Here is a 12,837-nt window from a genome sequence, read left to right as displayed (position 1 = left end):
AGGCCCGGACCTGCCACAGTCGGGCCCTTGGACGCGGCCCGCGGTTCCAGAGCGCCAAAGGACACCGTGGGCGCGGGCAAAGGAGGGGCGCGCGGGGGTGCCAGCCCGAGTTTTGGAGGACTGAGCACGCGGGCCACGTAAGCCTCGGCCTGCGCGTCGGGGTCAGGCTCCAGCTCCGGGTCCGAGTCATCGTCCCAGGCGTGGGGATCGTCGCGCGGCCCTGGAGGCAGCTCCATGGCGACCGGGTGGGCGCGGCTGGCCCTGGTCTGTCAGACTCAGAGCCCGCGTCCTGTCTCCTAGGCAGCACGAGGGCACTTCCGGCGCTGCCTGATGACGTTAGGCGCCAGCCGGAACCAAGCAACCCGCGTGGAAACTGGCCGCGTGCTGGATGCGGGCTCCTCGGAAAGGTCTAGTTCTTAAGCTGCGTCGACCTTGGACTGGAAAAATCCCGATTTCTGGTTCCTGCGTTTATTAAACTAGCATGTCTGATGTTGCTGATGCAAAGGGCCATTGGACTCTGGTTTGAAAAACACGGCCCTAAAGCACTTCTCACAGACACGGAACCTAAGAAATAAATTTCTTTTCCTGGTTCGAAGTCTAGGCATGCCAGTGATTCCTGTCTTTTCTTAGCGACCCAGAAACACACTGCAGAGCCCTCGGTGAAAGTTAAACAAATTCTAAGCAGCACTAGCCCGTTCCCTCTTCTGATATCCACGTGGCTCTTTGCTCAATCACCTTAGCAGAGTACCCTAAGTACCCAGAGTACTGTAAGACTGGTCATTTTCCAAAACGTACTTTCTCCCCTCCCTCCACTGTATTTTTCTCTATGGGACATACCACTGTTTCACTGGTTAGCTTTATTTTTTCTCACTAAAATGCACACACTTAAATGAAAATTGGTTGTGTCAGCATTTAAAAATTTCTTCCAGGTTGATGCAGGTGATCGTTGGGTTGTACAGAGGTTGCAAGATTTTATCCTGAGGCCTCTGCATACCCAGATAAGAGATTTTTTATTTGCCTTTAACTGTTGTGCATGTTTTCCTGGGTCCCACGGCCTTGACGTTGGGCTGAGCATTATACAAATCCAGAGTTGTGAAACCAGCCCAAGAGTGCTGCAAGGTCTTGCTCTTTGCCACTCAGTTTAGTCTTTAGCCCATGGTGATTTTGAATCTGTGCTGTAGTGAGCTCCCAGACTGCAATTATGTCCCAGAGACTGTGTTGCATGTGCTGTATTACCACATTTAATGTTTACTCTTACTTCCCCACTCCTCCAGTTATTTCCTGACCTGATTCCTGTACATCCCATTTCTAAAACTTTCCAGGCCCCCCTCTACATCTCTTCTCTACTGCCAAAACCCAAGGACACAAGAGGCCAGATGGAGACCAAGGGTTTCACAAGAAACTGATCTTTACTCAACAAAGTTCTACACAAGTGGAATCTCACGCCACCTTGGCGCCAGTCCCCAGCACAGCACAGTAACAAATGGACAGACCCTGGAGCCCGCAGGAAGAAAAGGATGAGGGGAAGGGGGGATGTGGGAACGAGAGGGACTGCAGATCGAGGCCAGTCAGGGTCTGCAGCCCTAGGCAAGGGAAAAAGGTTGAGAAGCTGAAACTTCATTGTGCAAAAATCAACCAAAATAAATTAAAAAATTAAAAAGTCTTCTTAAAAAAAAAAAAAAAAGAGAAGAACTAGAACCAGGCCCCCCATCTTGGATGGAGAAGGGGTTACCAATCCCATCAGGCAGCCAATCCACACACCCCAAGACCCAGCAGAGGATTCTCCAAAGCACTGGAATTACCAGAAAATTAAATGATTATTTTTTTTTTCTTTTCTTTTTCTACAAATGGCTTCCAGAGACCTGCTGGAGTTTCACAGCGGGGAACCAGCTGGGTTTATGGAATGTGCACCAGTGCCCCTCTGGCAGGGCCCCAGAGGGATGGATGGAGCAGGCCCCAGGACGCAGGAATCCAGTCAACCCCCACCCCAGCAAATCGCAAATTGCAAAGAGGCCCCCAAAGAAATAGAAAGCAGGGAAAAGAGAAAAGAAAACCCCAGTAAGGGGATTGCAAGGCTTGGTTTCAGTTTCTAGGCCAAATGGGAAGTAACCACCCCTCCACCTTAGGGGAGTCTCTCCCACTGTGAAGGAATCCCCAAACAATCCCACAAGTTTCACTGTCCTAGTCTGGTGGGGTCTTAGGACTTGCTGGAACTGTGATCAGGAAGTCCCAGGGCCAGAGGTGGGTAAGGGAGTATACCGCCCTTCCCTTCCTCCAAGTTTTCAGTTTCTTTCTGGCTGGCAAAACCTAAACCTTTGTCTTCTGTCACCATCAATTAAATGCCCTAGCCTGGCCCTTGTGTTAAAAGTCAGGCCTGAAAGAGTGCTCTTGGAAGCAGAGAAATGAACTGCCTTTGAAACGGACTTGCTTATAGCAGCTCTGGCTGCTCCCAGCTCTGGCTGCTCCCAGCTCTCTTCAGTGGAAAAGGTTCCATCCAGCCCAGCATCTCCGTAAGTCACTGGGGCTCAGGGGAGGGAGAAAAAATGTGACCTCTGGCCAGCCCTGGCCACTTTGGTGGTCCCAACTTTTCTGGCTGGGATGGGAGAAGGAAGGGGGACACACTGGCTGAGGCTGCCACAGAGCTGGCAAGAAGTGTGCAGAGCAGGTCCAAAGCGTGCGCGTGCTGACTGAGTGGCCCCAAGGTGGCCATCCTCTTCCCCTCACCCCCACCCCAGGGTCCCAGTGGAGGTCCCCAACCCACCCAGCCCTCCCTAATCACTGCCAATTCCGGCAAAACAGCAGAAGCTTCTTAAACTCTAGATGCAGGTTACACGGAAGGCCTTACGAGTTAACTCAGGGGTTCACTAATTCTACTGTCTCCATGCAGTCGGGGAAATGGTGGGGCGGCTGGCCCAGCCTGGCTGGCGACAGCACCCGCACATGCGTGTAGCCATGTGTGTACATGTGAGTGTACGTGTCTCTACAAGGACCCCCCTCCCCGCCTGCTTTTCCCTTGCCTCATCCTCAGCCGGATTTGGTCGGCCGTGTTGATGCCTCCCTCCCACGTGGCTGGCCCAAGTAGGCTGCCTGAGGTGACCCCAATTAGAGCAAGGGGTCCTTGCTGCTAAGAAGTCCCACCCCCCTCCCGTTTCTAGGATGAGCGTGGAGGCCCCACCCACCTGCCCATCCTCTGACCAACCTCCGGCCAGCCATAGCAGGTAGATGGACAGGGAAGGCGTCTGGATTTGGGTCCCGCTAACTCCTCCCTAACCCCCCTCGACCAGGGCACAGCGACTTCTGGACGCAGCACGCTCCCCAGCAACCCCTCTGACAACGACGCAGACAGAAACCTGTGGGGAGAGGAGGGCGTTAGGGCCTGTGCCATCAGGGCTCCTGTGACAGCGCCAGCCCTCTGTGAACACAGGCCCCACACCTGGCAGTCGCGATGCTCGTCTAGACCCCATAGAAGGCTGCTAGCCTCTCCTTCAGCAGTGGCGGGAACTGCTCCGAGAACTGCTGCCAGTTTTCCTCCCCGACTTGGTCTTTGAAGCCATGGAGGATCTGCAGTGAGGGAGGTGTGGTGAGGGGCGCCCCGGAGCAGGGCAAGAGGAGGGTGATCTCAGTCTCTCCCCACCCGCCACCTCCCAAGACTAGATTAGGGCCCAGCTGGGGGGGCCTCACCTTATAAAACATGTCCCGAAGGTCATCCTTCGGGCTCACCCAGGAGGCTACAGCATCGCAGAAGAAAATAAAGTCCTGAAACATGACGGATCCCATGTGAGGGTCCGTCCAAGCCCAGTCCCAGCGCCTTCCCTCCGAGCCCAGCTGCCCCAACCTGCACGACGCCCCCAGGATTGACGCCTATCATCATGCAGATCCCACGGAAGGCCGAGTCCTTCTCCTCGTTGTCCCTGATGTTCCTGAGGGACGTGCACCTGGTTTGGTGGAGTGGGGAGGGGGAGGGGGGAGGTAAGCGGTGGGGAATCAGCCCCTGGGGCTGGGGCACCGTGGACATCTATGGGGGACACTGGGGAGCGGCGGCAGGTCAGTGAGTGGTGGGGCTGGGCTGGGGGAAACAGGAGGTCAGGGCTCAGTGGGGCTGGATCGTGTATCCATGGGTGGGCAGGGCAGGGCTGGATGGGTACTGGTGAGGGATGGGGTGGGGCCCCACCCGGGTGGGCACACACCAAGGCCGGATGAACTGCTGCAGCATGGGGGCCACCTCCTGCGGGCACACGTAGCCCAGGCGGCCGATGGTGATGGCTGGAATGGCAGAGGGACTCGTCAGGCGACCTGCAACCCCGAGCGGCCCGGGTACGTGGCGGGGCCTCCAGCACGAGGCGCCAGCCCCACCCCACGGGCCCCAAGGGAACAGCTCCTGCCAGCTGTTTGGGTCCCCAAGCTTGGCCCAGTCAGGGTCTCCTCCCCATCCAACTTGGGTCTCTCCCAGGTCTCCCCTTAGGCCAACATCCTTCCCAGGCCTCCACCCACTGCCCTATTCCCATTACCCTCCCTGGGTCTTTCCCAAGATCTCTTTGTCAGCTACTGACTGGGAAGCCCCACCCCCGGGAGGCTGCCAGTGGCTCAGGCCTGCTGCCCACCTGTGTTTTCCAGCAGTGTCTTGGGTGTGTTGGGCCGGTTGATGATCTCCACCAGATTGTTGAGGACCATCTGCACATAGGGCTGCATCTCTGCCCCTAGGGAACAGAAGAATCAGAGCCCTGCGTGGCCCACAGCACCCACACCGACCCTAGTCGCATCCAGACACTGGCTAACCAGTGAGTGAGCAAAAAGCCATCTCTAGATGTCTGCAGTCCAGGATCCGTGGCCAACCAGAGACAGACCTGCACCCACCCAACACCAGAAGCCTCCCTGGAGTCACTGCTGGACACCAGGGTGAGACTACACCACCCCATCTCCCTATGGGGTAGGCAGGGCCAGGGGAACCTTCAGAGAAAGTCTCCCAACGGATCCCAGTGGGGCTTTCAGTCAGTTGCTTGTAGAGGAAGGAGGTGATGATGAGTCCAATAAGAACAGGCCTCCTGTCCCTGTGCCTCTTTGGAGAAGCCAGTTACACATGGTCTTTCAGCCATCTGTCCCCATCTCAGATGAAAATGTTCAGAGGTGTCCCCTCATCCCTGGCCAATCAGCACCTGCCTCAAGGAGCACCAGGGCCCTCAAGAGCAGTGGTCCCCAGCCTTTTTGGAAACCAGGGACTGGTTTCGTGGAAGATAATTCTTCCACAGACTGGGGTGGGATGGTTTCAGGATGATTCAAGCACGTTACATTTACTGTGCACTTTACTTCTGTTATTATTACAGCAGCTCCACCTCAGGTCATCAGGCATTAGATGCCAGAAGCTGGGGACCCCTGCTCTAGAGGGAACCTGTTGATCAGGGTTCCCTGCCACCAGGCTGGGAACAAGCCAACGGGAAGGGAAAGGGCCTGCCCACCTATGGGCACTTACCCATCTGCATGCAGATCTCACCAATGGCCCAGGTGGCATTGTTGCAGACAGAGATGAACTCGGGGTTCAGGTTGGTGCCCAGGATGGGCATGAACTCAGCTGGTGGGGAGAAAGAGGGGTGCTAAGCAGAGGGGCCAGCCAGGGTGAAGCCTCCGGAAACCCGAGGGGCAGGCCCCATCAGACAGTACGAATACATCCCAGTTTGGTCACAGTACTCCCAGGTTGTCATCTCCATCACTTGAGGCCAGGGCTGGGGTCATAGGGTGGGGACGCAATGGGTGTCGTACCGATACAGGGCTTGACATGGATGAAGCAGGCTTTGGTGAGGTCTCCCAGGAGGGCGAAGGAGCTCTGCCGGACCTCAGGCATCGAGTCCTGGGGGTCAGAGGAGGGTCAGTGTGGCAGGGCTCCCCTTCCCCCAACCAGCTAGCGGCACAGTTCTTAGAGCATGAGCTGATCCTGCCTCTTCCTAGCACCAAGGCTGCAGGCCCATCTGAAGATCCAGGACTCAGGGGCACATGAATGAGTGCCCTGCGCAGGATACCACTTAGAACTGCCGCCCATACTGATATGCTGGGGGTGGGGAAGTGATGTTGGAGAAGCTTCTGCTTTCACATTTCCTATTTTCTACTTTTTAATTTCCTATTCTGTTGACTTTTTCAATGAGATTTTACTCATGTCTCATTTGAATCACTTTCTAAAATAATCACCAGCTCTTTTAACAAGTCCCTTCTCTTTAATATCCTCGGGGCATAACTAAGGCCCTAAGTCCACCCCAGGGAGCCCACAAAGGCTGCTGGGGGTCACCACTGTCCACTGAGAGGCCCGCGAGGGGTCCACCCACCTGCATGCACTGAAACAGCAGTGTCATGATGTTGCTACGGGCGACCAGCTGCTCCACGTGTCCACCCAGGCCCTCAGCCAGGCCACTAAGTAGGTCTAGTGCCACAATCATGAAGTCCTTGTCAGGGGCCTCATACTGCTCAGGGTGCTGGGTGTACATCTGGGCACAGAAGGGGGAGGACAGGGAGAGGGGAGTGAGCTCAGGCTGGGGCAGCAGCAGAGGGATGGATGGAGAGGTGATGGCGGTGGGCTGCTCACCATGGCCTGGGCCAGCGTCTTCTGCACCAGGGTGACGCAGCGCTGGTAGACCGGCTCGCAGTAGGGCAGAAAGCCGCTCTGCAGGGCAGTGGCCACTGATGACAGGCACTGGCAGAGAGAAGGGCAGGAGAGGTGAGCTTAGGAGAGTGGAACAGGGCCACGGGAGAGGGCCTGAAGCTGACTCACCTCCAGCAGGGGGAAGAGGTCCTTGTCTTCATCTTTGAGCTCGTTCCACTTCTGAATCAGTGGAGGCATCAGCTTCTGGATGTATTCCTGAAGAGGGAGCAGCAAGTTGGGGATCCCTGGATGCAGGTGGCAGCCTGGGAACCAACATGACTCCCTCTGACTCAAGAGGCGCTCATTGTTTGAACCATGAGGCCTAGGCGCTTTCCTTTGGCTCCTGGGGTCCTTGCCAAGTAGCCAGACCTCCAGGCCCTTCTAGTTCACTCCCTTCTCACCCATCCTGAGCCCCACCCGAGTTGATGCTTCCTGCTTCCCGTGGGCCCCTGAGCTCCCCCCGCCCAGCACTTACCACGCTGTCTCATAACTGTCTGTCTCCCCTACTAGACTGAGAGCAGGGCGAGGGCAGGGGCCGGGTCTGTCTGCCTGCCTGTCGAGGTCATGGCCACGTCCCTGGCGTGCGACAAGGGGCGCCACCAGGTCACTGGATGCCGGGGAGGGGGACAGGGGGGATCAGGAGGAGGGAGCTGCTGTGGGGTCTCACCGGCTGGTTGAGGTGGTGGCCCACAGAGTCAGCCAGGGTGCCGATGGCATCATAGAGGATGAGCAGATTCTTGTGCTGGTACTTGCCGAAGGCGAAGACGAGGGTGTCTAGGATGTAGCTGAGGTAAGGCACCAGCTCCGTGCAGGCCTCCTCCTCCAAGGTGGCAAAGGCACTGGAAGGGGCAGAAGTGTTCAGTGGGCCGCCACCGGTGGGCTCTGGGTGGGGTTCAGGAAGGGGACACTCGGGATCAGCCAGTACGAATACGGTGAGAAATCAGCGCACTGTCAGGAGTCATAAGTATCATCACTTCCCGGAGGGCAGCCAGTGGGGCAGGTGAGGTGAGGTCTGTGGGGCCAGGGGTCGAGGGTCACCTGCAGGCCGCCTCCTGTACCCTCTTGTTGCCATCCAGGATTCGCTTGAGCAGCTCCGTCATCAGAGGCTTCAGGTGCATGTCGGGGGGCTGGCTAACCACCCAGTGGGCATAGCGGCTCAGGGTCCAGCAGGCGATGGAACGGACCAGGGCCTTCTTGTCCGACAGGCACTGGATGAGGTGCGGGATCAGCTCAGGCAGGTAGGGCACCATGCCCTGCATGCAGCCTGAAAGGACCGGGCACAGACGCGAGGCTGAGCCAACTGGGCCAGGCCACATCCACCCTTATGGGCAGAGGAGAAAACTGAGGCATGGAGGTTAATAACTGTCTCAGAGGCACAGAGTCAGTGAAAGGCAAGGTGGGGATGGGAAATGGCATCAGACTTCCCTGGTGGTCCAGTGGATAAGAATCTGCTTGCCAATGCAGAAGATGCAGGTTTGATCCCTGGTCTGAGAAGATCCCACATGTCTCGTGGAGCAACTAAGCCCACGTGCCACAACTACTGAAGCCCACGCACCCTAGAGCCTGTTCAGTTCAGTTCAGTCGTTCAGTCGTGTCCAACTCTGCAACCCCATGAATCACAGCACGCAGGCCTCCCTGTCCATCACCAACTCCCGGAGTTCACTCAGACTCACGTCCATCGAGTTGGTGATGCCATCCAGCCGTCTCATCCTCTGTTGTCCCCTTCTCCTCCTGCCCCCAATCCCTCCCAGCATCAGTCTTTTCCAATGAGTCAACTCTTCAGGTGAGGTGGCCAAAGTACTGGAGCCCACAACAAAAGAAGCCACCTCAATGAGAGGCCCCTGCTTCAACAAGTAGACTCTGCTTGCAACAACTACAGAAAGCCTTCGCAGCAACAAAGACCCAGCAGCCAAAATACATAAATAAATACTTTCCTTTCCATCAGCTCCACCCCATCCCAGGGCTTGTGCTGTCATCTGGTTACTCTATGTGCTCAGTCGTGTTCAATTCCTAGCGACCCCATGGATTGTAGCCTACCAGGCTCCTCTGTCCATTGGATTCTCTAGGCAAGAATACTGTAGTGGGTAGTCATTTCTTCCTTAAGAGGATCTTCCCAACCCAGGGATCAAACCCACGTCTCTTCCATCTCCTGCACTGGCAGGTGGATTCTCTACCACTGGGACACTTGGGAAGCTACCTGGTCACTAGTTCATAGATGGCTGGGCTGCAGAGTTAACTCAGCCTTTATGGGCAGCAGCAACCCAAGTGGACAGAAAGCACCTTTCTTTTGAAACCTTTCTTAGATGTCTGTGACTTTTTCCCCCTACTTTTCATCTTCCCTTTCTAAAAAAAAACTCTGAATGTGTCTGTCTCTTTTTTCACTGCAGATCACAAGTAACAGCATATCCCTTGATCATCCCAGCCCTGAGATCTATTTTTACCAGTTCAGGGTCAATTCCTTGAGATCTTTCCCATTAAAATGAAGAACACTTCACATGTTACAGCAGACCTGGGTGCTGAGATAGTCGTGTGTGTCTCCTATCACAGATCTGGAAAGCCCTCTGGCAATTCACCCTGTGCATACCATCAGGACAAAGGGAGCCAGAAAAGTGAAGGAAACACCAACTCTGCACACTTCTGATCCTGGCAGGCCAGCCTCGCAGTCAGAGCAGGTTTGAGGCCTAGCTTCATCCCAGGTGACAAGAGAAGTGGTGTAATTCTCTTTGCAGCTGAGTTTCAAGAAACCTACCTCCTCAGGTGGTGCTAAGCCCACAGGACAGGGCTGCCTGTTATTACCGTTGCTGGAGTTATGCTTAAGACCTCATGGAACTGCCTTTCTTTGAGAATTAAGGAGAGGACTTGCATTTGGGGGTCCCTTTCAGGCCTTTTGGCTGAGGTGGTTGTTGTTTAGTCACTAAGTCTTGTCCGACTCTTTGCGACCCCATGGACTATAGCCCGCCAGGCTCCTCTGTCCATAGCATTTCCCAGGCAAGAATACTGGAGTGAGTTGCCATTCCCCCCTCCAAGGGATCTTCCCAACCCATGGATCGTGCCTGCGTATCCAGCATTGACAGGTGGATTCTTTACCACTGAGCCACCTAGGAAGCCTATTCTTGGGCTGAGGGAAAGATTCAAATCCCTGAGCTGCTTGGAGTGGGGTGAGCAGGCCGCTGGAGAGAACCTGGGGATAGCCTCGCCCCCACCAGCCCTCCCTGAGCCAGCCCCATCTCACACCAGCATGAGGCTCAGAGGTCACACGCAGTCAGGCTGGAGGGTCACTTACCCTCAGCAATGGCACCCAGCACCAGGATGCCTGACTCCTTGACCACCCACTCGGGGTGGAAGAGGAGGTCCTTGAGCAGGGGGAGCAAGTGGGGCAGCAGTTCCTCCCGGAAGACGTTGGCCAGGACATCCAGTGCAGCCGCCGAGCACTTCCCTGGGGCGGGAGAGGAAATTGGGGAGGGGGCGGGGCTCAGGGAGGCACATGGGGCAGGCCACCAGCCCTCCTTTCTGTAACCCCTGGGATCCGAGGTCGTGATTTGAATCTTTGTGATTTGCTCTGCATAGGCTCCCTCCCTCTGAGAGGGAGCCCAGGGCCTGCTGTCCCCTACTCCCCACTTCATACCACAGGCCAGGCCACTCACTCAGATTCCAGTCGGACAAAGCGTCGTCGTCATCATCGTCCTCCGCGTCCTCTGACCCATCAGGCCGCTCAGCCTCATGGGGCAGCGTCACCGTGCGTGACTTGTGGAAACGTGGCTTGATGTCCTGTTCACTGTCAGGGACAGCCTCATCCTCCTCAACATCCCCCTGTGGAATCAGGCAGATGGCTGAGACCCCCAGAGGCCCCCAGAACCCCAGCCTTCCTTCACCCTGCCCGTGACTGGTAGTCAGCCCTAGCTAACCTTCAGCAGGATGATGTCGATTTCTGAGTACTTCATCCCTTTTACCAGAATGGGGATCAGCCTGTTGGGAGAGAGGCTGTTAATCAGGATGCAGGGGCCCTAGAGACAGCTTACAGCCTGGGGAAGAGGAAGTGGAGAGGAGTTGCAAGCAGGAGCATCAAGGCGCCGATGGGTAGACCATACATGCTGATTCCATTTGTCCTGCATCCATTAATTTCCCTTAGTGGGCACTATTCCCAACAGAGTCTCAGCCACTGTGACTGAGTCAGAGCTGACACTACTCCTAGCTCCACAGGAATGCTCTTGATCCAGACCCCTGGCCACTCAGTGAATTCCAGGCCCCCACACATGCTGAGAAGCTTGGAATAGTGTCTGACCCCTTGATGTTTAGTTGCTAAATCCTGTCCAACTCTTTTGCAACCCCACAGATTGTAGCCCACCAGGCTCCTCTGTTCATGGGATTCTCCAGGGAAAAACACTAGACTGGGTTGCCATTTCCTTCTCCAGGGAATCTTCCTGACCCAGGGATCACACCTGTGTCTCCTGCATTGGTAGGCTTGTTCTTTACCACTGAGCCACCAGGGAAGCCTGATTCCTAACATGCCATAAAGCAGTGACACACGGCCCTGCCCTGTAACCAGGGACTTCCTGGCATGGGGCCAGGTTGGGGAGCTAACAGGCAGGGCAGCCTCCCCAACTCCACTGGAACCCATGCACCTCAGGATCAGAGATTTTGACTAGAGTCTTCACTGAGCTGGGGACAGACAAGTGATTCAAGTTGATCAAAGAGGATCAGCCCTAGAACTTTTACAGAGACACTGTAAAAGAGTAATGTAAAGAGAGACTGTCTTTACTCTGAGGTTCCCAAGCTAGAAGGCTGCAGAAAGTACTACCATGAGGGCAGGCTGTGCCTGAGAACAAAGTAGACACAGAGGAAGTAGATCTGAGCCCAGACGGGCTGCCGTTCACATCCTTTGAGCACCTGGATCCAGCTATGCCTGAAGCCTCTGTTGCCTTTTTTTCCCCTTTGGCTGTGCCAGGTTTTAGTTGGGGCACACAGGATCTTCACTGTGACATGAGGGGTTTTTAGCTGAGGCATGTGGGATCTAGTTCCCTGACTAGGGACCTAAACGTGGGCCTCCTGCATTGGGAGCAAGGAATTTTAACCACTGGACCACCAGGGAAGTCCCTCTCTGTTAATTTCATCTTTTCCACCTATAACTTAACATAATTTTTAATCCATTAAAGCTACATACCTACCATTTGCAAAATAAACGCACACAGGAATAAAAGCAAACCAAGACAGTTGATTGGGATGGGCTAGCACAGAAGGGAAGGCAGAGGGGTGGAGTCTGGGGTGGACAGAGGGCAGGAGCAGCACTCACTGGACCAAGTGGGAGGCCAAGACTTCCTTGCAGATGGGCTGCTCGGCCAGCGTCAGCCAGAACTCACAGGCCTCAAGGGCCACGTTCTCATCGTGGTCCTGGGTCCTCTGGAGCATGTACTGGGGTGGGGTAGGAGAAAGACTAAGGCCAGGCCTGGTGAGGGGTGGCTCCCCACGAGCCTCCCACCCCACAGCACTGCCATGGGCTGGCCCTGGCCAGGTGTACCTGGATGATGCTATGCATGTGGGGGATGAGCCTGTCAATCCGCACTTCCAGCAGCATCACTAGTGCACGGCACACATTCTTCCGCACCTCAGGGTCATCATCCACAGCCAGGGCAAACAAATGCTGCAGGGGAGCCGGGGTCAGCTGCCGCTGGGCCCTCAGCCCTCTCCCTACACTCCCCAGCCCATGGCCTACCTCAATGAAGGTGTCAATGTTGTCCATCAGCGCCTGGGCCCGGTCCATGATGAACTGATTCACACAGGCGATGGCATGGGACCTAGCAGGGAGTGGGTCAGCACATGGGTCACCCCCAATCCCACCCATCCTGCCCCCTCCCAACCCCCTGAAGACCCCCACCCACCGGATCTTGGGGCTACAGTGCTTGAAGAACTGGAGGAACTTGGGGATCATGATGTTGAGGGGCCTGTTGAGGGCATCGCTGTCCAGCAGTTCAGACGAGTCCTCACAGATTTTCTGCAGGGCTCCGAAGGCTCCCTGAGTGGAGAGCAGCAGACACATGGGCAGGAGTCCCAGTCGGACCCCAGCTCCCGCTTAGGCAGGCAGGCCGTGGCTGGTCGCCTACCTCACAAGTATTGTAATCCTCCGAGTTGAGAAGGTTGCACAGCTGGGGCAGCAGCTCGGGCCACATCTGCAGCTCACCCTTGGAAGCGATGGTGGTGATGAGAATGCCTGGGGC

The 12,837-nt window shown here is 55.9% G+C and overlaps 2 protein-coding genes across 5 annotated transcripts in view; both read right to left on the bottom strand.

Annotated features, from left to right (window-relative positions):
* The window catches only part of FBXW9 (F-box and WD repeat domain containing 9), a 5,030-nt gene extending 4,725 nt beyond the window's left edge, over positions 1 to 305 (bottom strand). The window contains exon 1 of the mRNA XM_010855486.1: positions 4 to 305. Within this exon, the coding sequence (XP_010853788.1) occupies positions 4 to 236 (233 nt within the window). The 5' untranslated portion in view covers positions 237 to 305. The remainder of the gene's footprint in view (positions 1 to 3) is intronic.
* Positions 306 to 1,390: 1,085 nt separating this feature from the next.
* TNPO2 (transportin 2) overlaps positions 1,391 to 12,837 on the bottom strand; it is an 18,907-nt gene continuing 7,460 nt past the window's right edge. For 3 of the 4 annotated variants that reach the window (XM_010855484.1, XM_010855483.1, XM_010855485.1), the window contains exons 5-25: positions 12,724 to 12,830; positions 12,502 to 12,635; positions 12,336 to 12,417; positions 12,141 to 12,263; positions 11,916 to 12,034; positions 10,531 to 10,591; positions 10,270 to 10,435; positions 9,909 to 10,061; positions 7,664 to 7,889; positions 7,293 to 7,464; positions 6,755 to 6,841; positions 6,569 to 6,676; positions 6,312 to 6,470; positions 5,755 to 5,842; positions 5,468 to 5,566; positions 4,602 to 4,697; positions 4,188 to 4,293; positions 3,836 to 3,935; positions 3,682 to 3,756; positions 3,434 to 3,561; positions 1,391 to 3,350 (exon numbers count right to left, since the gene is read on the bottom strand). In XM_010855484.1, coding sequence (XP_010853786.1) covers positions 3,454 to 3,561; positions 3,682 to 3,756; positions 3,836 to 3,935; positions 4,188 to 4,293; positions 4,602 to 4,697; positions 5,468 to 5,566; positions 5,755 to 5,842; positions 6,312 to 6,470; positions 6,569 to 6,676; positions 6,755 to 6,841; positions 7,293 to 7,464; positions 7,664 to 7,889; positions 9,909 to 10,061; positions 10,270 to 10,435; positions 10,531 to 10,591; positions 11,916 to 12,034; positions 12,141 to 12,263; positions 12,336 to 12,417; positions 12,502 to 12,635; positions 12,724 to 12,830 — 2,369 coding nt within the window. In that variant the 3' untranslated portion in view covers positions 1,391 to 3,350; positions 3,434 to 3,453. The remainder of the gene's footprint in view (positions 3,351 to 3,433; positions 3,562 to 3,681; positions 3,757 to 3,835; positions 3,936 to 4,187; positions 4,294 to 4,601; positions 4,698 to 5,467; positions 5,567 to 5,754; positions 5,843 to 6,311; positions 6,471 to 6,568; positions 6,677 to 6,754; positions 6,842 to 7,292; positions 7,465 to 7,663; positions 7,890 to 9,908; positions 10,062 to 10,269; positions 10,436 to 10,530; positions 10,592 to 11,915; positions 12,035 to 12,140; positions 12,264 to 12,335; positions 12,418 to 12,501; positions 12,636 to 12,723; positions 12,831 to 12,837) is intronic. The other variant, XM_010855482.1, reaches the window with a different exon arrangement.

Source organism: Bison bison, unplaced genomic scaffold (genome assembly GCF_000754665.1).
Source record: "Bison bison bison isolate TAMUID 2011002044 unplaced genomic scaffold, Bison_UMD1.0 scf7180017864365, whole genome shotgun sequence".
In the NCBI taxonomy this organism is placed as follows: Eukaryota; Metazoa; Chordata; class Mammalia; order Artiodactyla; family Bovidae; genus Bison; species Bison bison.
This window is presented reverse-complemented; position numbering and strand designations above follow the sequence as displayed.